The sequence below is a fragment of the Primulina huaijiensis genome, chromosome 4, assembly GCF_012295235.1.
Source record: "Primulina huaijiensis isolate GDHJ02 chromosome 4, ASM1229523v2, whole genome shotgun sequence".
Classification (NCBI taxonomy): domain Eukaryota; kingdom Viridiplantae; phylum Streptophyta; class Magnoliopsida; order Lamiales; family Gesneriaceae; genus Primulina; species Primulina huaijiensis.
The window spans coordinates 760,395-770,642 of record NC_133309.1 but is presented as its reverse complement, the minus strand read 5'-3'; the positions used below and the strand labels follow the sequence as shown (position 1 = coordinate 770,642).

At 34.7% G+C, this 10,248-nt stretch overlaps 2 protein-coding genes across 3 annotated transcripts; both read left to right on the top strand.

Annotated features, from left to right (window-relative positions):
• Positions 1 to 3,682: 3,682 nt before the first annotated feature.
• Positions 3,683 to 6,558, top strand: LOC140975079 (F-box/FBD/LRR-repeat protein At5g53840-like). Of its 2 annotated transcripts, XM_073438580.1 has the most exons (4): positions 3,683 to 4,943; positions 5,438 to 5,602; positions 6,069 to 6,206; positions 6,291 to 6,552. In XM_073438580.1, the coding sequence occupies exons 1-4, from the start codon at positions 3,924 to 3,926 to the stop codon at positions 6,315 to 6,317; spliced, it is 1,350 nt and encodes a 449-aa protein (XP_073294681.1). In that variant the 5' UTR covers positions 3,683 to 3,923; the 3' UTR covers positions 6,318 to 6,552. The 2 variants fall into 2 exon arrangements, with proteins under 2 accessions (XP_073294681.1, XP_073294682.1); XM_073438581.1 differs by lacking the exon at positions 5,438 to 5,602 and having other exon boundaries at positions 6,291 to 6,558.
• A 1,695-nt stretch (positions 6,559 to 8,253) lies between these two features.
• Positions 8,254 to 10,085, top strand: LOC140975081 (F-box protein At3g07870-like). The gene has a single exon (XM_073438584.1). It carries the CDS (start codon positions 8,525 to 8,527, stop codon positions 9,782 to 9,784), a length of 1,260 nt encoding a protein of 419 aa, XP_073294685.1. The 5' UTR covers positions 8,254 to 8,524; the 3' UTR covers positions 9,785 to 10,085.
• Positions 10,086 to 10,248: the final 163 nt, after the last annotated feature.

The following is a 10,248-nucleotide window of genomic DNA, read 5'->3' as shown; positions in this document are numbered from 1 at the left end:
ACAGTACCGCACTTGAGTGGATAGGCAGGTGAGATTTTATCTTGATAAGCGTTACTGACAGAATCCTACTGATGTGACTCGATGGAAAAGGTAGGTCGACATGACAGGAGGTCAACATCAAAGGCTATAAAGTAGTAGGTATACACTAAAAACGAGGTAATAATTAACTTTTCTTCTATAATTAGCAAGTTCATTGTGCATTAAATGGATTGATACATATGTTAACACATACGTGTTTACACCAGTAGCATTTATTTTTCACCAAGCTACATTGGTTATCATCTTTACCTGCTGACTTAAGCATCAGAGTGACCACGCCGGACACTCCTCCGGCACTCATTCACGAGTTCATCTTCTTGTTTGCAGGTTACATGTGAAGCCATATCCTTTGCTCCGTTTCCTAAACATAAATCATCATCATCCGGTGAATTGCCCCGACCCAGCTCTCCCGATTCACTCGGATATCATCATTCTCCATTGAAGAAAAATAATCTAACCCCTTCTCTGTTAACCCTGCATGACTGCATGTAGTCAGAACGCTAACAAAAACTGTCTTTATCTGGTTCAATGTCGGTTCCAATCATCTTATCGAAGAGCTCCACAGAAACTTTTCCTTGCCCGTGCATACCATAACCACCAATAATTGCAGTCCATGAGACTAAACTCTTCTCCGGCATAGCATCAAATATAGCCCTTGCTTTTGACAATTTTACCACATCTAGCATACATATTAATCAAGGAATTCTTTAAGAAGGTATTCGATCCATAGCTTAGACCCTAGTGTTTCAAATGGTTGAAGCAAATTCACAAGAAATGCCTCAAAACAAGCCAACTGCATAACCAAAAAAATTTAGTATCTATATGACACAAACTTTAGACAAATGAAATTTCACTCTGCATAGGTGAACGTTAAATAGGGGATAGTTTGAAATCTAGCTTCAAAATGAGCATGTGAATGAAGACACAAACATGATAGAAAGACATATTTTTGTTTGTAGGACATTCATCGATTTGGAACGCTAAATAATGATATCAGAGCGACAAGACATGTTGGCCAGATGGTGGGGCAAATATCAGTGATGACGTTGATTGCGAAAAGTGTCGAGGGGGTGGTGGTGGTGAATGACAATTGGTGAAGCACTTTGGCAAATCCTACATCCCAAACCCATGGGAGAGAAGCTTAGCATCAAAGTTGAGGAAATACCTAAAAAGATTTAATAGATATTAATCATATTAACAAGAACATCTTCTTTTCGAAATATCATAACTTAAAAACTCCAAAGTTAACTATGCTTGGTTTAGGACAATTTTAAGATGAGTGAGCCTCCGGAGAGTTTCTCATGGAGCATGTAAACAAGGACATAAGGACGCTGAAAGGACTCATATTGGTACAATGAATATAGTCGTTGAATCAAGACGTTATTCACCTAGGAAAAGGCACGTATGTTGCACGTGAGTGACTAATAGTAAAAATTTTGTTACAAAATTTAGATAACATTTAAAGAAGTTTAAATAATACTATGTTTGGAAATATTTATCAATATAAATATATCAAAAAAAAAAGATAAATACATCAAGATCATAATTCATACATGTTTACTTATTTATATGACACGTTTTACAATCCGTTTATTACGTGATTTTGACATAATGATCACTTCTCCCGAATAAGAAAAAGACATTTTTTCATCCAAAGACAAATCATATGAGAAAAAAATAAAGAAATTAACAAAATAATACATTTTACTAATGTTCAAACCGTAATTTTCTTAAAGGGAGCAGACAAAATGACAAACAATTATAAAGTAAAATTCTAACTCGTACACTTTTTATATCGCTAAAACAATCTTCCAATAATATTTGTTTGTTTATGCTTTGAGGCATCACGATCCCACTAAAATTATCGAAATCACCGCTATTTACCGATTGCACTGACACTTCATGTAACACTTCATTGTTAATTTGTACTTTTCAAGCATTTCAAAACAAGAAAATTACAATGTTTTTCCGTTTCGATAACATTTCATTGTTTTTTTTAAGCTTTTAAGTTTTAAAGTATACAAAAATAAAATTATCAAAATCATCGTTTTTTCGTCGATTTCAGTGGCATTTTCGTTAAGATTTCATTGTTTTTTTTTTTTGAATGTTTTTCAGGCATCAAAATACCAAGAAAATTATCAAAATCACGCTCTTTCTTTGATTTCAGTAACACTTTCGATAACATTTCATTGTTTGTTTATATTTTCAAGCTTCACAAAAAGATGAAAATTATCGAAATCGTGCTCTTTCTTTGATTTCAGTGACACTTTCGATAACATTTCATTGTTTGTTTATATTTTCAAACTTTACAAAAAGAAGAAAATTATTGAAATCGATGCTCTTTTGTTGATTGCAAAGACATTTTCGATTACGTTTAATTTTTTGTGTATGCTTTTCAAGTATCACAAAAATAAGAAAATTACACCACTTTTTTCCATTGTAACAACACTTCCGATAACATTTTATTGTTTGTTTATGTTTTTCAGTCATCGTAAAAACAAGAAAATCATATAAATCACCGTTTTTTTTTTATCAACTTCAGTGACATTCATTTCATTGTTTGTTAATGTCTTTTTAGGTATCACAATACAAAAGAAATTATCGAAATCATAGCTCTCTCGTCTATTGTCACGACACGTGGGAAGAGCCAACTTCCTACAACATCATATATTTAAGAGGATTCTAAAGAAGTCAATAAAAATCTATATCTCAAAAATCTATTTTTTAAAAAAAAAAACTTTTCGATAACATTTAATTGTTTGTTCATATTGTTTGTTCATGCTTTTTCAGGCATCACAATATCAAGAAAAATAACGAAATCTCAGCTTTTTCATCGATTGTAGTGATATTTCTTATACATTTCATTGTTTTTTTTTTTTTTTTATGATTTTCAGACATCACAATATCAAGAAGATTATCGAAATCACCACTCTTTCGTCGAATTTAGTGACACTTTTTTTTGATATTTTATTATTTGTTTATGTTTTTTAAGTATCACCAAAGCAAGAAAATGATCGAAATCACCGTTCTTTCTCCAACATTGATTGATATCACAATTTGATGATTGAATGTTGAAATTAATGACAAAATTGCTATAACAAAATTCTGTAAAAGTAGAATCTTATATCATTATGTATATTTTTAATTAACCCGTGCACGTTTTCAATTTTATTTAAAAATAATAATTTTTAAAAAAACTTTTCATGATTTTCATTGTGTGTTTATGTTTTTACCTATAAATTTATTAAAACTAATAAAAGATATACACGTTGCATGTGTTATTATTATTTTTAATTTGATAAAATAATATTAAACAATTAGGAAGAAAGTATTTTCAATTTAAAAGAATTGTTCGATTTAAAAGGAAATTTTGTTTAGATTTTTTTCTACGTAAAATATAAAGCGACTTCATAAGATTTTTAATAGAATAACAAATATAATTAAAAAATTAAATATTTTGATATTTTCTATCTTACTATCTAAGAGTTTCGTACTTTATAATATAGTATAGAGATATAAATTATCAATTTTTTTTAATCTAAATCATCTATTTTTCTACTAATGTACTGACACGTGGGAAGTGCAAATTTCCAATAAAATCATATATTTAAAATGGGAGACCCGAAATTTTTGCTGAGTCGGTTCGATCTGTTCGATCATCGATCGAAACCATTTCCAACTGAATTCTCCGCCCTCTGATTTCTCTCACTGAGGTGAGGTCGCATTCGATTCGACCATAAACCCTGCAAAATTTTCGAGATTTTACATCACTTTCTTGTGTTTTTTCTTGATTTATTGATCCAATCATCCAAATATTGAAACTTCTTATTGATCGAGTGGCTCTGCATCCTTTTCAACTTCTGATCGCAAATCCCAGATCGGATATGGAGGCAAACGATCGGAAGAAGATGACCCGAAATGAACAGAAAGATGAGGAAATACCCGATCTTGATAGACTCAGCTGCTTACCAGACAGCATTCTGAGCCATATACTCTCTTTTCTTGACACAATTTCTGCCATTAAAACTTCCATGCTCTCCAAACGCTACAGATTTCTGTGGACTCTGTCTCAGATTCTTGATTTCAAGCTCTTACGATTAAACCCTTATCGTTTCAGGCGGTGTTATCCCCATGATTTTTTTGATCCAAAGGGCCTCAATGTCCTTTCTTTTGAGGCACATGTTAACCATGTGTTGCAACGCAGGGAGCACAGTAATCTCACGATGTTCCGCCTTTCGCTGAACGCGCCGGCGGGGTCGGAGTTCATTAGAAATTGCATCGATTATGCAGCAAGGCACAAGGTGCGGCATCTTCGAATCCGTGGTTACACCAAACAAGGTTCCGTTGTGTTGCCGAGACTGTTGCTCGTTTCCCCCTCATTGACAATTTTGCACCTGAATAATGCTGTTTGTTCCAGTATAGAGTTGCCTAAGTCACTTTCCTTGCCCAACTTAAAGATTTTGCGCCTCAAGAATTTCGAATTCTCTGATAGCAATTATAATGGGGAGGTGTTTTCGGGGTGTTTGAGCCTTGAAACTTTGGTCTTGAACAAATGTTGGATTAGGCCTGCGGATAAACTCAAGACCCTGGGTGTTAATTGCTCGAACCTTAAGAATTTGGAGATAAAGTATTGGAGGAGTCCTTGGAGATGTTTTGTGGAGCAGAGTATCTTTGTGAATGTTCCTGCACTTGATTTCTTTAAGTTTCAGGGTCATATAGCCAAAGTGAAATTCCGGGATGATTCACCATGCGTGAACAAAGCATGGATTGATATCTGCTGTCCCACTGCGTGCGCATCATTTGAAGTCAATGGAAGGATGGAAAGTAGCTCGGAAAGTCTTATAGAAATGATTCGACAGCTTAGGAATGTTAAATCCCTCTCCCTATCGTTGAGGACAGTCGAGGTATATACATTGATCTTGATGTGATTATCACGTCGAGCTGTGAAAACTATAGTTGAATAACCCGGTTAAAATAATAGAATACAGAGTTGTGGTTTATTTTTGTGCTCTATGATCGGCTTGATTATGTAGTCTTTGTTTCATCAAAGCCTCGGCTTGATTATGTAGTCTTTGTTTCATCAAAACCTGCAACTAATAGGCATAAAACAGATTGCGGGACTTCTTTATAAGATCTTATAAGCTTTATACAAAATAACACCAATATGCAAGTAAAAAGGTCTAATTCTACCAAATACTAAAATTTTAAGATCATGTTATATTCTCAGGTGACTTATCCACAAGTTTTAGGTGTTTAATTTTAAAATAAGATGTAAGAGCTTTAAGTTTAGTTAAAATAGTTTATAAACTCAAAGCATATAAGATGTTTAAGATAACTTTAGCACAATCATTTCTAAATTACACATATGACGCATAATGGCATTTCTATTTGTGCTCAGGTTATGTCTGTAAGTCCTTGTTTGCGACCATTTATGTTCGAGAATTTGAGGTTTATAAGGTTCACAGCTGAGGAAAAATACGGAGAGATGACCATACCAATCGTTACAGTTATGCAGCTAACAAAGAGTGCCACCTCTGATACTTTGGTGTTTGATGGTTTTGAGGTATTGTTTTTGTCCATGGAACTTTTTGTTTTGAAAAGTATTTCTGTAGGCTGATCTCGACATGTCAAGTTTCTTTAGTCACAAATGATGCTCAATGCCGTCCGCGACATGCTTACATGTTTAGCATACAAGATTGTTCGTCTCTTCTTGAATTCGTTAGAGGAACCTAATATATTCTGCAATTGCTGCACCTATAATCTACACTTCATCAACACTAACTTGGCCATTATCTGTTTATTACTGACGACAAGAACCATTGGAGATAACATTTGGAGGTTTGCTTCGGATATAGGATAACTAGTTGATAATGTTTTGTACAATCCAACAATCAAGAAGCAACTACAAATGATAGCTGGGATCTACCCTCCCTACTATAAGATGCCCGCACACACTGGCTGCACCGATGAATCGTGGAAACATTTTATTTGGATGCATTAAAATGATGCTGATTTACCATTCATTACAGGAACAAAAAAACATACTCAAGTGCTCGAAGGTCAAACCTAAGAAGGTTGCACGCCCCGTTGCTATATCAACTCATGTTTTGTCCTTTTTACTAGAAACCTCTCCTTCTACAGAGTTTTTGAGTATTGAAATACCAAAGGTACATTTTATTTTCAGCGAGTTCAAAATTTTCAAAGGGAAACTGATTTGGTGGACTATGTGGATGATTGTGCTTTTGTTTCAGGTTCAATCGGACGAAATTACAGGGTAAAATCGATAAGGTATTAGCATTGGTAGATGGATTAAAGAACGTCTTTTTATCTGTAGTTCGAGAAGAATGGTATGGTTGAGAGATACTTGGGATGATATGTGCCAAAATTTTGGTTTGTTAAATGATAATTGTGTACATTGGCCCCTGTAGTTGCAGAAATCAAAATATCATAAATTTGAATTGCACTAAACTATCTAGCAATTGGGCTAATTGCTTCTGGACGTATGGAATAGTCTTACAGATCTTGATGTAATTTACCTAATGATTGATTTTAACAAGTTTTGTGTTTTTTTTTTTTTTTTTTTTACGAAGCGGCTTATCTGTATTAGTTAGCATAGAAGAACTCCAATAGTTATATTCTAAAATATTTTTATTTGATAAAAGCATCGGTGATTATTTAAATCGAGTTTGGCTAGATTTTGTATTTTACCACTCCAAGATCAATAATTTATAATATTTTTGATGTAGATATATTGATAATACGCATAGAGTTAATCATATTTCATAATTAATTGACTGAACAGTCGCCCTTGATCCATGTAAAAAAAATATTTATTATTCATTTCATATCCCGACATAAGAAATCCAACATGAGCTGTTAGAGTTGATGTATTGCTAGCCAACTGTTGGTTAATGATTTTATTGACTCGTGTGTAATAAATAATCTTTATTTTAATATAATTTAAATTTTATATTTACTCTGATATTTTATTTATCTGTATACTCATACAAGCTGTATAGATGAAGACTTTGAATATATTATAGTAATATAAATATGTGGTTGTACATGTGATGACAATCATGGAACACATATTTAAGTTACTGTATATTTTAAATAACTTCTTAGTCGATTCAATCGTATAAAAGAAGGTAAAAGTCACTTGAACTTGAGACTAATATTTGTTATGTTGTGTACCATGTTTCATTAGTAGGGACATAGAGATTTTAAAACATACAAGATGAGTGATCATTTAATAAGTTCACTGAACAACCCTCCCCAAGATTTTTCAGTGATTACCATCCATCGAGTTGATAAGTCTGTAATTATGGTAATATACCATTAGTTCATATGACACGAGACAACACTGAGGCTCTGCATGCTAGGATTGCACTTTAACTCGTTTACCAACTCCGCGAAAGTCATCAGGTGGTGAGATTTGTGTAGTAGAGACACATATTTCATTTTAGACAGAGAATTTTGAAGTAAAGTTGATAGCTCGTCGTCCCGTATCTCATGTTGGTATAAACAAAAAATAGTTAGTTTTATTTTCATTTTAATTCATATTTTCTCCAAGTTTTTGAAAGAATAATTTTTGTATTCTATTTCTTCTATATTTTTATTTTTATATTATAACTTAAAAAATTAAATATTCTAATTTATTATAATATGTCTTATAAAATAGACATAAATAATAATAAAAAATTATTGTTTATCAAATTTATCAAGGTAATCTTATCTAATAGTAGATCATTTTGGAGTGCAATAACACTCCCACTCATAAATCTGAAATTGAAAATAATGACAATTTAGCAATATTATAATGACAATTTAGGCGCATGGCATAATATTAAGTACTAAATCATATTGAAAAATAATGTCTTCATAAACATTATTTCATTATTTTTTGGTTTATTGTGATTAAATTAGTAGTTTTAATGAGAAAAACAGACATGGGGACTCGGGTCGGGGCGCAGCGTAACTAAGAGAACCATCACACGAAAAACTATAATCAAAATCTTTTTTTATCTGACATTAACTTGAAACCGCACAAGAAATGGTGGAAATAAATCTTCGTAAATGGATTTTATTAGGTGGGCCTGGACCATTTCATCTAGGACCAAGTGTGGCTCAATCCTGGACTGGTTCAGAATAAATGGGCCGATTCTAAGAGCCCATGTTGGAGCATTCAATTATTCAAGTTGTCCTTCAATACGCAATTAACGTACGAAACTTTCCTCCGATTGCCCAAACTTTTCGTCAATTCTTACACCATTATTCAATAATTTCCATACACAGTGCTGCTATCTAGCTAGTGCTGAGTAAAGATTCCTTTCAATTCTCATGTTCTCATCGCCATTCTTGTCTCTTTTGTCAGAAAATTCTTGTTTTTTCTTGATTCATGATCTGGGCCCATTAAAAGTCGCCTCCTTTTTTCAGAATTTGGAAGCAGATTTCTCGTATTCTGGGGGATTTAATCAGAGCCCATATGGATCCCAATATGCGGAATGAAAGGAGGCGGCGCCTCTATGAAAGAAGGAGACAGGGCGAGGAGGATCAGCCGATGATGTGGCCGAACTCCGGCGCCAAAAGGCAGCGGAAGCTGAAAGATTTTCTGCAGGAAAAAACTGTAAAGCAGCGATCACAGGGAAAAGGAGCTGCTGCCCAGAATTCAGAATCGGACAGTGAATTTGAAATCATGCGAATTCCTGACGATTTGCTGGTCAAGGTTTTCAGTATACTTCCTGCTGAATCCCTTGTCAAGCTGCAGTTCGTGTGCAAGAAGTGGTATGCTTTAGTCAACGGCTCTATGTTCATCAGATTTCACGCACAGCAGTCCGAAACAGTGCTCATATCTCAAGATTTGATCGTTGGTAGAGCACATACTTCTAGCCTACTCTTACCGCCCGTTGAGCCTAAACCTCACTTCCATTACTTGGATTTGAATCGTGGGAACGACAATTTTGTTGAGTCTTGTGTGATTGATTTAGTCGATATTCGGGCGAGCTGTGACGGTCTAGTGCTTGGTATAAAGGCCAAGAACAAGGGATTGATACTCATGAATCCCTTGACCAGAAAACATGCTAAGCTTCCATTAGGCACGGTTGGTTTCCCTGAATCCTATGGTTTTGCGTTCTGCGTCCAGGCAAGAACGTACAAGGTTGCACACTTGTTTCGTGAGGCGCCAGGGTATACCGTCTGTGAAATCTTGAATGTGAGCACAAGAAAATGGACTTGTATGGATGGCCCTTCTTCTGAATTACTACACGACGTTACGCAGAGGCCTGTATCGGTTCATGGATCATTGAACTGGATGCCGAGGGAACATGGTAGTGACTATTTTGTCTCCATGAATTTAGAGGATGAGAAATTTAGCACCATGAAACTACCTATCTTTTGCGTTACGAACGATAGACTGGTCGACGTTGGGGGAGCTCTTGGTTTTGTGACTCATGCCACACTGAATCTGATGCAAGTGTGGATTTTGAACGGAAGGGGGAACTGGGTGAAGCGTTATAGCATATACATGAACTTTGACGTTAGGCGTGTTGTGCCCATTTGTAGCTCGAGAAATGGGAAGGAAATCGTGTTTGAATATCCAGGCCATTACTTGTATGTTTACGATATGGAAACTGGTGAAACGAAGGAGGTTTATTCAAGAGATGACGAGGAATATTGTGAAGGGGCAGAAACACTCTTCATTCCTCACAGAAATACTCTTGCATCATGGAAGGATGCGATTAACTAAGTTTTATGTTAAAACTTAAAGGTCTGCATATTTTGGAAGGTATTGGTTTAGTTTCTTGGAGCTTTAATGTTTCTGTGTTGCGTTTTCTTGCCAGCGTTTTCTTAGCTTGTAATATACGCATATGCTTATGTGTTTTCGCTCTTCTGTTTGTTATGGTTTGCTGATGTACAACTAGACAAGTCTCTGCCAGTATATGCAAAGTTGTAATAACACTCGGGATGAAATTAGCAAAGAAGATTGTGTAAATTATTTGTGCATTTGGAGCTTTCAGTAGCTGGGAATATCCAATGTCATTCTGATATTTCTTAGCTACGGCAAAATAGTACCAAAGTAAAGAATTTCGAAGTAACATCCCTCGTTCCAGCTTTCTCGTCAGGTGCCAAAAATAATCGTCATCGAACGAGAACAAGTTGTTCCATGCCAAATACATGCATACCGCCATCAAGGTTTCTTTCAATCTTCTT

What these genes read in the sequence shown, in the direction of transcription:
- LOC140975079 (XM_073438580.1), top strand. Translation starts at nt 3,924, where the DNA reads ATGGAGGCAAACGATCGGAAGAAGATGACCCGAAATGAACAGAAAGAT. An exon ending in TATCGTTGAGGACAGTCGAG is followed by an intron (nt 4,944 to 5,437) that starts GTATATACATTG and finishes ATTTGTGCTCAG; the next exon opens with GTTATGTCTGTAAGTCCTTG. An exon ending in TGAGTATTGAAATACCAAAG is followed by an intron (nt 6,207 to 6,290) that starts GTACATTTTATT and finishes CTTTTGTTTCAG; the next exon opens with GTTCAATCGGACGAAATTAC.
- LOC140975081 (XM_073438584.1), top strand. Translation starts at nt 8,525, where the DNA reads ATGGATCCCAATATGCGGAATGAAAGGAGGCGGCGCCTCTATGAAAGA.